The sequence below is a fragment of the Trichosurus vulpecula genome, chromosome 5 (assembly GCF_011100635.1).
Source record: "Trichosurus vulpecula isolate mTriVul1 chromosome 5, mTriVul1.pri, whole genome shotgun sequence".
NCBI lineage: Eukaryota > Metazoa > Chordata > Mammalia > Diprotodontia > Phalangeridae > Trichosurus > Trichosurus vulpecula.
Window position 1 is genome coordinate 66741761 of NC_050577.1, and position 15573 is coordinate 66757333.

A 15573-nucleotide genomic window follows, 5' to 3' on the forward strand; every position below is an offset into this window, starting at 1 on the left:
AGAGAATTGGAAGAAAGAGGGGGAGAAAAGGATGTGGAGTAAAAGGGAAAAAAGGGAGGAGAAAAAAGGGGAGGAAGAAAACAGAAGGGGAAGGAAAAATAAAAGAAGGTGAAGAGGGGGGAGGGGAAAGTGAAAGAGGAGGAGAAGAATAGGAATACAAGTTGTGTGGTTTACAAGAGCACAGTGGAGAGAGCTTGGACTTGGAGTTTGGAAGTCTGGAGTCCAAATTCAGCCTTAGATCCTTACCAGCGGGGTGATCTTGGGCAAGGCACTTAACCTCTTTCAGCCTCAGTTCTTCATCTGTAAAATGGGGATAATAGAACTTACCTAGGTGGGATTGATGAGGGCACAGTCTCTGGGAACCCCTTGAACTCTCCTTGAATCTTCCCACTTGATCTGGCCTTGGCCTGAGGCTATAACCATTAGGCCCAAATGCCTACTTTGCCCAATCCTCTATTGTCCAGCTGTTTCCCACCCTTAATCCTGTTTCCCATCCTTAATCCTGATCAAAACATCTATACCCTAGCTCCGCTACCCTAGCCCTTTATGGTCTGTCATTTCCATATAGCCTTCAGCTATTTCCCCCACCCTGGAGTCTGACCGCATCCCGGTCCCTTCAAGCTCCTCCTTAGACGCCTCCTTAAGTCCCTCCCTAGACCCCTTCTCTGGTCACCCCAGACCACCCCTCAATCCCTCCCACAACCTTTGTGTATATAATCTCCATCTTGCCTCCATGAAGGTGGTCAGATCCAATCTAGCTCAGATTGATCTGGCCCGCTTTCCTTACAGGCGTCGCAAGGGGTGGGATGTCTTGGGGCAGGCCTATTTGGCTAACTCTTAATAAACTTTATCTTTTCCCTTGGCTGAGAAAGCTTGAGTCGAATTCTTTCGGCAGGACCCGGTGTGTGTCGGTACTTTGGGGTGTCGAGCACCCCTCACCCCAAACCCTCATCAGGCTGTTGTGAAGATAAAATTGCAAACAGCATTTGTAAAGCAGCTAGCTTTATAAACACTAGTGACCAGTTTTATTAATATAAAAAATGAGTAAGGGGAGGAGGAAATCACGAAAGGGAAGAGGGCAAAAGGAGAGGAAGGGGGAAGAGTGGAAGAGGAATAGGAGAGGAAGATTAAAGGAAGAGGGAAAGGAGGAGGAAGAGGAATAAAGGAAGAGAGGGCGGGAGCTGAAAAAGGTGAAGACGAAGAACAAGGAAGGAAAGGGGAGAGGGGAGAGTAGAGGAGAAGAGAAGAGGAATGGTGAAAGGAGGAAGAATGAGGGAAGGAGGGAAGAGAAGAAAATGAACGAAAAGAGAAAAAGAGGATGAGAGGAAGAGGGAAGGAAGAATGAGGGGAAGGGAGAGGAGAAGGAAAAGAGGACGAAGGGAGGGAGGGAAGCGGAAGGGAGAGAGCAAAGGGCAAGTGGAAGAGGAAAGGAAAGAGCCAGGGAGGAGGAAGCTCGGAGGGGGAGGGGAGAGGCGAGCAGGAGGGGAATTCCCCCGCCCTTGATGGGGGGCGTGGCCGGCCCTCTGCCCCGGAAGTGCTCCCTCGCTAGGCCCTGAGTTCCGTGGCAGTGCTGTTGTTGGGGAGGCCGCTGGGCGCGGAGGCCATTTTCCATCTCTGGAAGGAAGGGAGTATTGAGTGGGCTAGCGAGCGAACGAACGAGACGGGGAGAGAAAGAGGGAAGCAGGCCCAGCGCCTCCCCGGCCGAGGAGAGAGGGGCGGAGCCGGCGGGTGAGGTAGCTGCGAGCCCCGGAGAGATGTTCTCCCTGTCGAGCACCGTGCAGCCCCAGGTGAGTCCGATGGGGCCCTTTCCGCCTCCCTCCGACAGTCTCCTCTGCCGTCGGCCCCGGGGTGGCGGATGTGCTGCGGCGAGCGGTGACCGGCCGCCTCGCAGAGACCCCGGCTCGGGGCCCGCCGTAGCGGGCGGGGGCGAGGCCTGGGTGACGCGGGGAGGTCCTGGGGGATTCGTATTCCCGGGGAGACCTCGCTTTAGAATGGGATCCAACCCCGCTTGGGGAGTGGGCAGAGCCCATAGTTACCAAGCGCGTTAACGTTGACCGAACCCCTTTTCGACCCCGTGTGGGGTGGGGGTAGTGCACGCATTATTATTCCCATTTTACCGGTGAGACTGAGGTTAGATGACTTGGCCAGGGTCCGAGACCCCACAGTTGGGAAAACCGGGCTTTCTAACCCGGGTGTCAGGAATTACCTTGAAGTGTGGCAGAAAACGTTGGCCCCGCCTATGTGGGATTCTTCTGCCTTCTGGATCAGAAATCGGTCCAGTTCGATATCAAGAATCTTTAAGACAGGAGTTCTTAGCCTGTGATGCTGAAACTTGTTTTAAAAATCATTCTGACAGCTTTTTATTTTAGTATATTTGGTTTCCTTTGTAATCCCATGTATTTTATTTTGTGTATTTGAAAACTTTGTGAGAAGGCTTCTCTAGAATGCCAAAGGGGTTCGCAACATACAAAAATAAATTAAGAACCTCTGTTTTAAGGTCTTTGCTAACACTTACTTACAATTCTTGAATGCCTTTTTCTCCTCTTTTCCTTCAAATTTTGAGATCTAACTTTTGATATATTTTTAGGCAATGCCATTTTTGGGGGGTTAGAGTGCTGAGTAGCTCCATATAAACGTTGACTTACTGCAGACCTTGGAAGATGACATCGATCTTTTAGTTTTGTATTCATTATAGGGCTAGAAAGAGAGGGAAACATCCAGATTTCTGCTAAGGATTGCAGATTTTGCCTAGAAAAGGGAATGAAACCTTTTGACAGCTAATTATTAGTAGAGGAGCTAAATCATTAGATATTTTGATTTTCTACTCTTAAGGTTATAAGAAAAAATAGAATAAGTATTTTTAGAAGTCACTATATTAGGAAGCTATTGATAAAATATTGCCACTTTTCTCAGATGCATAATGACTTTGTCTAAATCTCCACCACTTATTTCATTTATTGAGAAGGGTGATATGTCTTGATATAATGATTGCATTTAATAGGGTAATTTTTTTTTTTTGTTATTGATCAGTTAAAGCTTAAAATTGATTATAGTGTGGTTTATCGAACAGGGAGGGCATTCAAAGCTTTTACACTCTAATCCATTACCTCAGTTCTTTGTAAAGTGGTGTGGAATAACACTACTAAAGGGCTATCTATGTTTGTGTCTTCTGTTGATCTCTAATTTTCCTCAGTGTAGGGATTTCCTAGTTTGGATGCAGAACTGCAACTTTTCTGTAATTTGCAGTTGGAGAGTTACTTAGGGTACTGAAAATTTAGCATGTGCCTGTGGTCACACTGCTAATATGTCAAGACTTGAACCCAAGTTTTCTTGACTTCAGGGTTGTCAGATAGCCACTATGCTGAACTGCCTCTTATATAAATATAGGTATGTAGAGAAAGGTGAAATTCTGTATTTTTTGACAACCTTTCAATAATGTCATTGCCACATTGATTTTTTTTGCAGAATACAAGGTATATTCTGAGTGGGTTTGGGAAAATTTGTCCTAACAGTGGAATTGTAGGATTTAAAAGACGGACAGAGCCTTAGAGATAATTTCCTCAAACTTTCTCAGATGAGGAAACTGAGATTGAGAAGTAAATTTTATTAACTTTTCCTTTCAAAATTTCCAGTGTCATAAGCTGTTCGGTGGCATGCCTCAGAATAGAGTCCAGATCTTCTGATCCCTCCACCCCCCAATCTAATATACTATTTTTTTCCTTATAGTAATAAACACTAAATAGGCTCATATGTGAGACCTTGAGGTAATTGTGACACAAAAGGAAAGACAGTGAAACTTAGGATAATTATGTTTTCGTTTATGTAAGTACGTATATGCATATAACTATACACGAAGAAATACATATATGTGTATACATTATGCCTCCTGGATCCTAGTTGTATATAATTCCTGGCATAGAAAAACAAAAGTGAAATGTTTTTGCCCTTAGGGAGCTTACGTTCTGCATATTTTTCTAATATGAAGTTCTCATGTATTTTATAAAATCAGGGAAGAAAAAACTGTTATGTCTTTTAACTAGCAAGAACACTAACTTCATCTTTCTTAAATTGTTAAACTACTTTGGTTTACGAACCAAAGTATTTTGGTTAGTTAAGTGAATTTTAAAAATCTGATCTTTATTAAAATGTAAGATCACTTCTATTTAATACTTTTCTCCCAATAAAAACAAACACTATGAATCTTTAATTTGATTCAGGTTACTGTTCCTTTGAGTCATCTCATCAATGCCTTCCATTCACCAAAAAGCTCATCTGTTTCTCTAAGTGCATCAGTTTGTCAGAGTCAACATCGAGAAGCAGCCCCTGAACATGAGGCGCCAAGCACTGAGGTATTTTCAGCTTTACTTATATAAATGTGCCCTTTAGAATGGGGTTTCTTTTTTATACCTGATTGAACTCTTTAAATGCATTTAATTTTGAATTTGCCTTCCAGATCTTCAACCTACAACTTAATGTATATTAAAAAATAGAAATATCTTATTCTAACTTTATACTGAACACAGACTTTTGTATCTCTTCTAGTAATTATTAAAAGTTTTTACTTTTACAGTACTCCAGGAAATTGATATTGCTATCTAGGCAATATAAATCATTGACTAGAAATTATAGTTTGTTCCATCTGTATCTTTATTACTTGATACCATTATTAATGTGATGCACAAAGAAACCGTGTCTTCATTCTTACCAAGAAAGACAAGCTGAGATTGGATGTGAGAATTTGTTTTTAAGTAAACAGTGCAAGGCAAAGAAATAATGCTGAAATTTATGCTCTAATTCTTAGACTTATTTTAAAAAAGAGAAAAATGAAATAAAATCGATCAGTTTTAAAATTGTTTGGTGAATGTTTTTATAATGTGATCCAGACTTGTGATTTCATCTCTGAGAATTCTCTTTGAGGAAACTCCTACCGGCACATATCGGTCAGTAAGCAGTTTTAAAGCACATACTGTATTCTAGGTACTCTTTTGAGCAGTGGGGATTCAAAAAGAGCAAAAATAGTTCCTGATCTCAAGGAGCTGATGGGAAAAGACAACATGTACCCAAATAGGATGTAGGACGTACAACATGCATACAGAGTAGATACTAGATAACCTTTTTCTTCAACTTGTAGTCTTGAAGTTTTCCCATATGGTATGGTATGGAGAGTTTTTACTGCTTTGCCCAGGGTCGCGCAGTCAAAATATATCAGGAATGGTACTTAACTCAGGTTATCCTGATTCCAAGGTTGGCCCTCTGTCTTAGTACTAATGTGTTATTAAAATAATGCATGGTGTTTGAATAGTAAAGCAACTTAAAAGTCTCAATGATGAGAGACAAAGTTCTATTTCTTTGATACTTTGTAATTCATTACTGTATAGCCTTTAAACAATTAAACTTGTTGAGTAAATTCTAGCGTTCAAGCCTGATGTAGCCAACATTTTTGTAGGATGGAGTATTAATAGATAATGAATATGCCATTATGATATTTCCGTTGGTTTTCTTCCTTAATTAAGAATAAATGACCGTCATACAGAATTGTATATGGTAGAGTGGAAGTGATTTGTTTTAATATGTGGCTTATAAAATTGATCCTTTTTTGTTATTGTTTCAAAATGTGATTCCTTTTTAATGATATTTGTATGGCACTATTATGTACATTATTTCATTTGCTCTCATAACACTGCAAATTAACTAAAGCAGGTGGGTTTAATTTTCATTTTACCTATAAAGAAACTAAGAGAGGTTAGGTTAAACTGCCTTGCCCACATTTACGCAGGTAGTAAATGATACAACTTACTATTAGTTCTTTGCTCTTTCTACTATTATACCTCTTCTCTGTTTGTTATTGCATCCCTCATAAGAAATTGACATCGTTTGGGTTGGCATAGGGTAATTATATAGAATGCAATTACTACTTTATCATTTGTGTATCCCAGATAATAATCATAAACTTGCCATTTAGCTAATGAGGTCAAGGTAATAGATCTTTCCTATATACCTGCAATTTTATATTTCCAACTAGTTCCCCTCCTTTTTCTGACATTGATTATTGTTAGTACAAGATCCTTCACTTGGGTCCCAACAGTGGCATGGGAAGGTAAGGTAACTTAGTGGGAGGGCATGGAATAAGCATTTTTATAGCACCTGCTATGTTCAAGACTCTGTGCTGAGCACTTTACAAATATCTCATCCTTAAAACACCCTTTCGAGATAGGTACTCTTATCATCCCCATTTTACAGTTGAGGAGATTGAGACCCACAGAGGTTAAATGACTTGCCCAGGGCTACACAGCTACTGAATTTCTGAGGCTGGATTTTAACTTAGGCCCTACTGACTCCAGGCGTAGTGCTCTGTCCACAGCTGTCTCTACCTAGCGATGATACTTTTCTCTATCGAATTCTTTTTTTTTTTAATCTGTCCACCTTGGCAAAAGTGTCTTTTTTGTTGTTGCTGTTCATTTTGTTGTTTCAGTCATGTCTGACACTTTCTTACCCTATTTGGGGTTTTCTTGGCAAAGATAGTGTAGTTGTTACTTATGAGAAAACTGAGGCAAACAGAATTAAGGACTAGTAAGTGTCTGAGGCCACATTTGAACTGAGGTCATCCTGATTCTAGGCCTGGCACTATGCCGCTTAGTTGCCCTTTTTAAAGCTGTATAATAGATGGGAGCCATAAAAAGTAGCAAGGAGAAAACTGTTAAAATATGATTTCCGAGTTCTAAAGCAATCTTAGATTAGAGCTGGGCCCAAATTATTTTTAAGTTTTGATGATGGCTACCTTACCTTGTAGGATACTGCTTACTTACCTCAGCAAATGGATCCCCTTACATGATTCTTTTTCTTATACATGGAAAACAGATGACTGTTTTTAAACCTAGCTAAAAATCAAGGTAGTTTACTAGGAAAAGTGAAGAATTTCTCTTTTATTAATAATAGTTCTTATTACTTAGTTACTACTTAGAAGCTATTTCTCATAGCGTTCAAATGACAGTTTCTCCACATTCTTGCTTTTATATAGAAAGTCAGAGAATGATGTGATTTTTTTTTATTGTTTTGCTATTTACAGGCTGCACTACATAATTAACCTTTGCTTTCATAATTTCCAAAACTTTTAAAGTTTAATTTTAGTAGTGCTATTGCTATTGCAGCTATGTTGCTGCAAGGTAACCTGATGTAGTGAGTAGAGCCAGCCTTGGATTATAGAGCAGATGCTAATTTGCTTTGGTGGAAAGAATTTTTTCACTGACCCAGCGAAGTCACATGAGTAGTCTAAAACGCAGAATTACTAAAATTTTAAAATATTACTCTCAAGGTTTTAGAAACAAGTGACATGATCAGCATATATTACCGACCTCAGTAAAACCAAGATCACAAAAAATATTTCCCTGTAGAAAACAAAAGGAAGTTTAGCCTCGACTTAGTTTGTAAAAAGTACTGGTCAGCAAATTGACTTTATGTTCACATTCAGGATTTTAGAAAATTTGCCTTGTTCCTTCTGGTAAAAACTACTTTTTGTTGGAAAGATCTCATGACAATAACAGTTGTTGTATCTTGTTGCTTTACAGCCTGTGCTTAACCTAAAGGACTTGGGATTGTCTGAATTGAAAGTCAGACAGCTTGATGAACTAGTTGATAATCTCCTCCCTGGCTTTTGTACAGGCAGCAGAGTTTCTTCTCGATGGCACACATCTTACATTTCTGCACAGTCCTTCTTTGAAAATAAACATGGTATGTAGAATTATTAACTTATTTTATTTTTCTAATGAAAATGAAAGTCAGCTTAATAATGGATATTTATAACTTAATAATGGATATATATTACCTATTACCCTGAAAAGAGTATCAGTTGCTGGGTTTTTTTCCCAATAGTTTTGTAGAATTATCTAAAAGTAGTAACGTAGCAGGATCAGATGAGAAATCTGCAGTGATTTTGTTTGACTGAGAAGCTGAAAGAGTTTTTTTTTTCTTTGTTTTTAGTGGAAGGAAGCTAAGGGCTTCAGCCCACAGTGGGCTTGAGAGTAGTCAAAAAGAATTTTATGAAAGATGTTGAGAATTGAAGGAGCATGCTACTTTTTTCTCTCCTTATACCCCCTTATTCATCTGAATGCTTGTGAAACAACAGTAAGACATTTATAAAGTTCTTTAATGTTTTCAGAGTGTTTTATGCATATTATTTGATAAGTGGAGATAGAAATTCAGGAGGAAAAGGACAAGCCATTCAGTTTAGGATTTAGCCTAAGAATTCTGTTACCACTTTATTCCCTTTTGTTGTCATTACACTTTCAGCACCCATTCAAAATGTGCCTAATATCAGTAGCTCCTTTCCAGGCTTAGTCAAGTTATGGGAAAGTATAAGAGGATCCCCTCCCTAACTTCGTTGCTTCTTTTCAGTGGGTCCCTTACTTATACAAAACTTTAAGCCATCATCTAGGAAGTGTATGGTATATAGTCTGGTTTCACAGCTGTCGTCCACTTAATCCTTAATAGTACTGTATATTTTCTTGAGTTTGGGGGAACATTTCTACTTGTTAAATAAAGGAGAGGCAGACTCAATAATGAGAATCATCCTGGGTAATTGAAAGTATCCATTTCTTCCATGTATAAAAAAAACCCAAAACCTCACTATACTAACTATATGGGGAAGCTGTGACTAAAGAGGAAGGAAAAATTGCTACAGTGCTTTCTCTGAATTACTTGGAACATGGAATTATATGGAAGAACAGTTGTTTACTCATTTTTTGGAGCTATTAAAATTGCTCCTAGAAAGATATATTTTTATTTTCATGCTCTTGAAATACTTATTAGTTTACAGAAAATATTCTTTTGAACATCTTAATTTGAGGTACTAGCTTAATTGGAAGTCATATTTCAGTTATAATACTCTTTTGAATTGTTGACAAATCAGAAAAATGATGAAAGATGTTGAGATCCCAAGTAGTTGGGTTTTTGGAAATTCTTTAAATTATATTAAGGAAGGAAAGTTGCCTCTTATAAATAAATAGAAGATGTAGCCAATTTGATCTCAAAAGTTTTAAAAATGTAGTATTCTCATTAGACTTTTTATTGGGTCTACTTCAGTGATTTTTCATGTGAAATGTTTTATTTGACAGAAAATGTTTTCTTTGTATAATTTTGTCCCTAGGTTTCTTAGACATATTTAGTACCTTACGTTCCTCTTGCTTGTACAGACAACATCCTAAGACTATTCAAAGTATTTGTGCAGATCTTCAACGGTGGCCAGGTACGAAACAGAAAACTATTGCATGAGTAAATTAATTTTAAGTAGTATCCTGGTTTTCTCTCTTTGGTATAATATAGTGCTTTAAGGTTTGTGAAACATTTTACAAATATCTCATTTTATCTTCAGAATAACCCTGGGAGGTAGGTGCTCCATTATATATCTCCATTTTACCTATCAAGAAACTAAGGCAGACCGTTTAAGTGTCTTGCCACTAGTATGTTTCTAAGGTAGGATTTGCACTTAATCCTGACTCCAAATCCTGTATTGTATCTACTACAACACCTATCTGCTTAGTACATTAAAGATTTTAAAAACAAATGTGTGAGCAGTTCACAGGATTTTTAAAAAAAATGTTGTTGATAAGTTTTACTATTGGTATTTTTTTTCAAAAGAAAAACGAAGTTTATTAAGAATTTGCCATAATGGGTAGAATCTTAGGGAGCCTGAGCATTTGTGACCCTAATGCCAGGGGGCCAGACTGAATCTAAGCTAAGCTAGATTGAATATGAACCTATTAGTACTTTCTAATCTATATAACAGACTGAATTTTAAGAGTAAATGACAAGTGCCAAGATGAATGAAACTCTTAATTGTATTGATCCCATTTCATCAGCCTCTCATTCATTTTGTGATTTATTCCATTTCCAAGAAAATAAATACCATTTCTCAAACTGGCTATTTTATAATTCGGACAGAGACTGTCTTTGTATTCCCAGCTCTCATCCTATTTCTTGGCACATACTATCCACTTCATAAATGTTTGTTGATTGCTTACGCTTGTGTGAAATTGATGATGTGGAGCTTTAAACCAATTATTTGATGTTATCACATGGTACTTTAATTTTTAAAAGTTTTATTGATGTCCCCTTTTATACCACTTTTGTTTCCCAATATACTCTCCTTTATAATAAAGAAATACAATTAAGCTCAACTGACAAAATGGCTCTTAGCTGATAAAAGCAGATGCAACGTTTAGTTCCTGTGTAGTCCCACCTGTCTTCTAAGAGGAGGGAAGTATTTTTCATCACCTGTTCTTTTGGACCAAGATTGATTATTCCTGTTAATCAGATTTCAATTGCCTTTTAGTGTTGTTTTTGAACAAATTATTTCTTATCCCGGTCTTTCCGTGTATCATGATGCCTTATTTCCCGCTCTTGTATTTTGATAGAGAAAACTAAAAAAGTTGAATTGATTTCTTACTTAGAACAAATTAATGATATCTGCATGCATAATTGTTGCTTCTCATCAATTCTGCTCTTTTTATTGACTATTTCTCTGTTTGCCCATAGCATCGATCAAAGCTTTTTTTTCTTTATTGGCAACTAACCCTACTGTAACATTTATAGTAAATGACCTAGCTGCTTATTTCACTGAGAAGATTAAAATCATCTGGCATGAGCTTTCTTAATTCCCTCTTCCATTAAAAAATTTTTTTTGGTGTTGATATATTTTGTTTTTTACATAATACAGTTTGTCTTAATATCTCTTCCTCCCACTTCCCTGGAGAGTCATCTCGTGTGACAAATAATATTTTTAAAAGAAGAAAAAAAGGAAGAGAAAAAACCTATTAAAAGCAATCAGTATATCTAAAAAATTTTAAATTGTTGCTTTGGACCACACCTGTGGAACTCACTTCTTCAAAGGAGTTGGAATAGGAACGTCTTCTCTCTTTGGGGCCATTCTTTGTAATTTCACAACACTCACTTTTGATTGTTTTAGCTTTGTTCTTTCTTTTCCTGTGTTTTCATTGTGTATGTTGTCTTCTGGGCCCTCCTCTATTTCTTAAACTTTCTCAGCATTATCTTGTCTTCCCTCTAATAATAGAAAAAAAGAGATCCCTACAGCTAAGACTAATTCTTCTACCTTGGCCTTTGATCCTATTTGTCACTTTCTTTAGGTCTTTGCTGTGGCACGCTTCCTCTCTCATGTATCTTTATTCTTACCTTCTTAACTGGTTCCTTTCCATCTTCTGACAAACATGCTTAAATCTCTTAAGTTCTTTTAAAAAAAAAAAGCCTTCTCTTGATTTTTCTAGTTTATCTAGTTATCATATCTTTTCTCTTTCCCTTTACTGCCTTTTTGGAAAAAAATCTAAACTGCCGCTTTTATTTCCTCATAAGCACTCTTTAGAAAATAGTAAGTAGCTGAGAGCCACTTGCAATTTGCTTGTCATCCCCACCTTTCTACTGAAACTGTTTTCTCAAAGTTCATCATTGACTTGACTTTATTTTTCCTTTTAAGAATAATCATTTTTATTTGTTATTTTTTTAACCAAAAAGTCCAAAATGATTCTAAATGCAATTGCAATCTTCTTCCTCCTTTTTTTTTTTTTTTTGGCAGCTTCCACTGGGGGGGTGGCAAATACGGCCTTCTTTTTAAAAAACATAATAATTTGCCATGTTACTTTCAGAACTGTCCTGCTAATATAGGCTTCTTTTTCTTCTTTTCTGTGTACTTTAAAAAAATGTTTCGGTAGCCCTTTTTTTTTGTGTATCCCCTCCATTAAAAACTGAAGAAGATTCTTTGTAATAAATTAGCAAACAAAATCCACATAGTTGCCATGACCAAAATTTATGTTTCTTTCTGTACCTTAAATCTGTCACCTCTATCATGAGGTTGGTAACATGCTTCATCACAGGTCCTTCGGAGAGACTAGAAGCAGGGACCTCAGTTACAAAGCTCTTCATTATTCCAGGCAAAAAGAAATGAGGGCCTGATCTAGGGTAGTAGCTGCGTAGGTTGAGAGAAGGGTATATAAATGAGAGATGTGAAAGTAGCAGTAACAAGACACGGCAGCAGACTGGATACATGGGGGGAGTGTGAGAGAGGAGTTGGGTATGGCCGCTGCAGTGACTGGGGGAATGGAAGTGCTCTTGAGAGTGTAGTTCAAAGAGGAGAGAGTTGGGGGGAGATAATGAGTTCTTTTAGACGTGTTGAGTTTGGAAAGCCCATGGGATATCCAGTTGGAAATGTCCAGAAGGCAGTTGATGATGCTGGTTTAGAACTCTGGAGAGAATATATTATATATTCTATTATATAGTATAAACTAGGGCTAGTTATGGAGGCTACAGGTAGTAGGTGATTTGGTTGACAGAATGTAGGGGCCTGGAGTCAGGAAGACCTGAGTTCAAATGTGGTCTCAGACGAGTACTTACTATGTGATCTTAGGCAAGTCACCTAACCTCTGTTTGCCTTAATCCACTGGAGAAGGAAATGGCAAACCACTCTAGTATCTTTGCCAAGGAAACCCCACGGACAGTATTGGCGTGGTATGATCCACAGAATCATGTAGTCACGCGTAACTGAATGACCGAATGACGAGACTAGTTATACAGTGTGTTTCAGAAGTCTTAGTGCAATTTTAAGCTGTCAAGGCTTAAAATTGCACTAAAACTTTTGGGTTGTCTTGTATAGTTGAGAATCACCTACCTAGAAATGATTATTAAACTGGTGAGAACTGATGAGATCACCAAATGAGATATTATTTCAAGACCTAGATACTTATGGGGGAAAATCATATAATAGTTCTTAGTATTTGGTTAACATTTAGAAGATTATTTCTCCTAGCCTTCAAATGACAGCTTGTCTCTACCTTTGTCTTACGTAGAAATAATAGTGTCATATTTTTGTTTTATTGTTTTGCTGTACACATGCAGTGCTGCATGATTTATGAACTTTTTTTCATAATTCCCAAAATCTTTTAAGTTTAATTTTTGTAATGATTATTACCATGAGGCAGGCTGGCATAGTAAATCATCTTTACAATAGGAATTAAATTAATTACTAGAAATTCATGTGGGGGAGCAAATTAAATGTCAGAGTGCTTTTTACTTTTTCAGGGAGATAAAAGCAATAAGAAAGTGCAAAGTGTATGCAATTGGGTAATAGTAAAATGCTTTAAAAAGATAGAGGATAAACAGATTGTACATATGGATTTTCCTTATTTTTTTTCTCTGTGCATTCTATTTTAGTAAAATTAGAAGAAACATAATAAATATTCTGTTCAGTTTTTGTACAGTCTCGGGGTTTTAAGACTTTGAAATCAAGGACACGGCGTTTGCAGTCCACCTCGGAACGATTCACAGAAACACAACATGTGGCCCCATCATTTGTAAAGGTACTTAATTTGTCTTAGTATAAGAATGCAGAAAGCAGTGGTTTTTTTTTTAATGAAAACAAGCACATTTGGTATCTTTTATGTGTCGATTGGCCTTTAATTTTATGTTTTTTTTCTATTTCAGCATACAGATTTAGCATAATTGTAGTTTACTAAATTTTTTTAGCTAATCCATGTTTGTAGCTGAATTTTGAATTTATCTTTTGTTCAGAAATGTTTCCTAGTTCTTTGTCTTTGTGCCGAAATAACCAATAATAAAACATGGTAACGTTTTGAATAAATTCTTCCCTGCTTATAACATGATTTTTTTTTTATATCTTAGACTTATGGTAATTTAGGTAAAAACCATGTTGGTAATATTGAAGATCAGTTGCAGTGGTAGGACTGTGTATTGGGACCAGTAGTAGGAGAAGCAGATATATACTGTACTTGAAATAAGCACAGGTATCTGAGTAATTCTTTCCATGTTAGGAGTCTTATAAGTAGTGATTCCACTGCTTTCCAGTATTAACTATTTAATATTCCTGTGATAGATCTAGGGCATAGATCAGTTAATTGGTTAATCTGGGTTGATACAGTAAACTTATGGTAAAATTCAGAATCAGTGTTCTGAATTCCTGAATCGGCATTCTGTTGTTTATCCCTTTTGAAAAGTGTTGGACCTTTGATTTCATTGGTATAGAGAATTCCCTGGTGAGCAAACTCTACCAATGTAGGTTTGGACCTTCTCTGCAATTTTAAGTCTTAAAGAAATACCAAGAGCACTGAGAAGTCATGTGACTTGTTGAGGGCAATATGTGTTAGAAGTGGTACTTGAACTGACTCTCTGGGTTTGAGACTGGTTCTCTGTCCTCTGGGCCATAATGCCAATTTGGAATGGTGGGAAATAGAATTAAAGCTGGAGTAATTAGATCTGAAAAATCCCATTGAATTAGTTCTGCAGCCCTGTATTTGGTTTGTAAATATTATTGTCTGTATACTTGACAAATGATAATAATTTTGTGTATTTAGGGGTTTCTTTTGCGGGACCGAGGATCTGATGTTGAAAGTTTAGACAAACTCATGAAAACCAAAAACATACCTGAAGCACATCAGGATGCATTTAAAACTGGCTTTGCAGAGGGCTTTCTGAAAGCACAAGCATTAACTCAGAAAACAAATGGTAAGTTGATTTCATTGGCCTTTAGTGATTGTGAATCCAGTGCTAAATACAGTGATAATAATCAACTGCTAATCCTTTATCCTCCCATCCTATTTTCTCTACTTCTTTTCCCAGCTTTGAGAGAATGGTGGACTCAGCACCCCACCCCACCCCCAGCCTATTTTTTGGTTTCTTTTAAACTTTGTTTGGGGTAATTAGAGGCAAGAGAAAAAGTGAGCTTTTGGTACTAATAGTCTTGTGAGATAGCTTTTAGCTCTGCTACTTAAAGATCCATGCTAAAGGGCAAAGGAATTTCAGAATTCCACAAAAAGATGTATTCAAAGTATTCTAATACGGTACAATGGAAAGAGCACCAACTTTGGACTCAGAAGACTTAGGTTCAAATCCTTCCGCTGATGTCTATTAATTTTGTAATCTTGAGCAAGACACTTAACTTCCCTTGGCCTCAGTTTCCTCATCTGCAAAATGAAGGATTTGGATTAGATGAATTATTAATTTCCTTTACAAGTTTACATCTATGATCTCATCTGCATTTTTGAGTGCCAAAGATTGCTTATATTATGTATTTGGGGGTGATTCTGCCTTTGACATGCCTTGTTTTAAGGTTGCTTTTTGTTTTTTACTTTATTTTTTCAGATTCCTTAAGAAGAACACGTTTGTTCCTCCTTGTTCTCCTGCTGCTCGGTATTTATGGACTGTTAAAAAACCCATTTTTATCTGGTAAAAGGCTCTTTTTCTAATACTGGCTTGTTAACTTTTCATTTCTTTAAATTTGTACTCTTGCTTTCTGTTTTCATAGAAATAGTACATCATCTAAGAAGTATAATCTTATTAGCCAATCTAAAGCTAAGAAAATATCAATAGTTCAGATACGCTAAGCTACATCTGTGCTCACTGATCAAGTCTTCAAAGAATTAAACTATGATAATTTGAAATGCTTTTTTCGAGTTCCTACTGAGAGGATTAGAAATGTCGATATGGATAACTTTGTGGACTTGTTCATTTGTATGCGATTAGATTGTTAATGATATTGCTACTAAATGCTATTTTAAG

At 37.1% G+C, this 15573-nt stretch overlaps 1 protein-coding gene across 1 annotated transcript in view; it reads left to right on the forward strand.

The window, feature by feature from the left end:
• The first annotated feature begins 1504 nt into the window (after positions 1-1504).
• Positions 1505-15573, forward strand: part of YME1L1 (YME1 like 1 ATPase) — a 43898-nt gene continuing 29829 nt past the window's right edge. Inside the window, exons 1-7 of the mRNA XM_036759467.1 lie at positions 1505-1787; positions 4218-4349; positions 7566-7728; positions 9143-9241; positions 13249-13358; positions 14370-14520; positions 15157-15240. Of these exons, the coding sequence (XP_036615362.1) occupies positions 1755-1787; positions 4218-4349; positions 7566-7728; positions 9143-9241; positions 13249-13358; positions 14370-14520; positions 15157-15240 (772 nt within the window). The 5' untranslated portion in view covers positions 1505-1754. The remainder of the gene's footprint in view (positions 1788-4217; positions 4350-7565; positions 7729-9142; positions 9242-13248; positions 13359-14369; positions 14521-15156; positions 15241-15573) is intronic.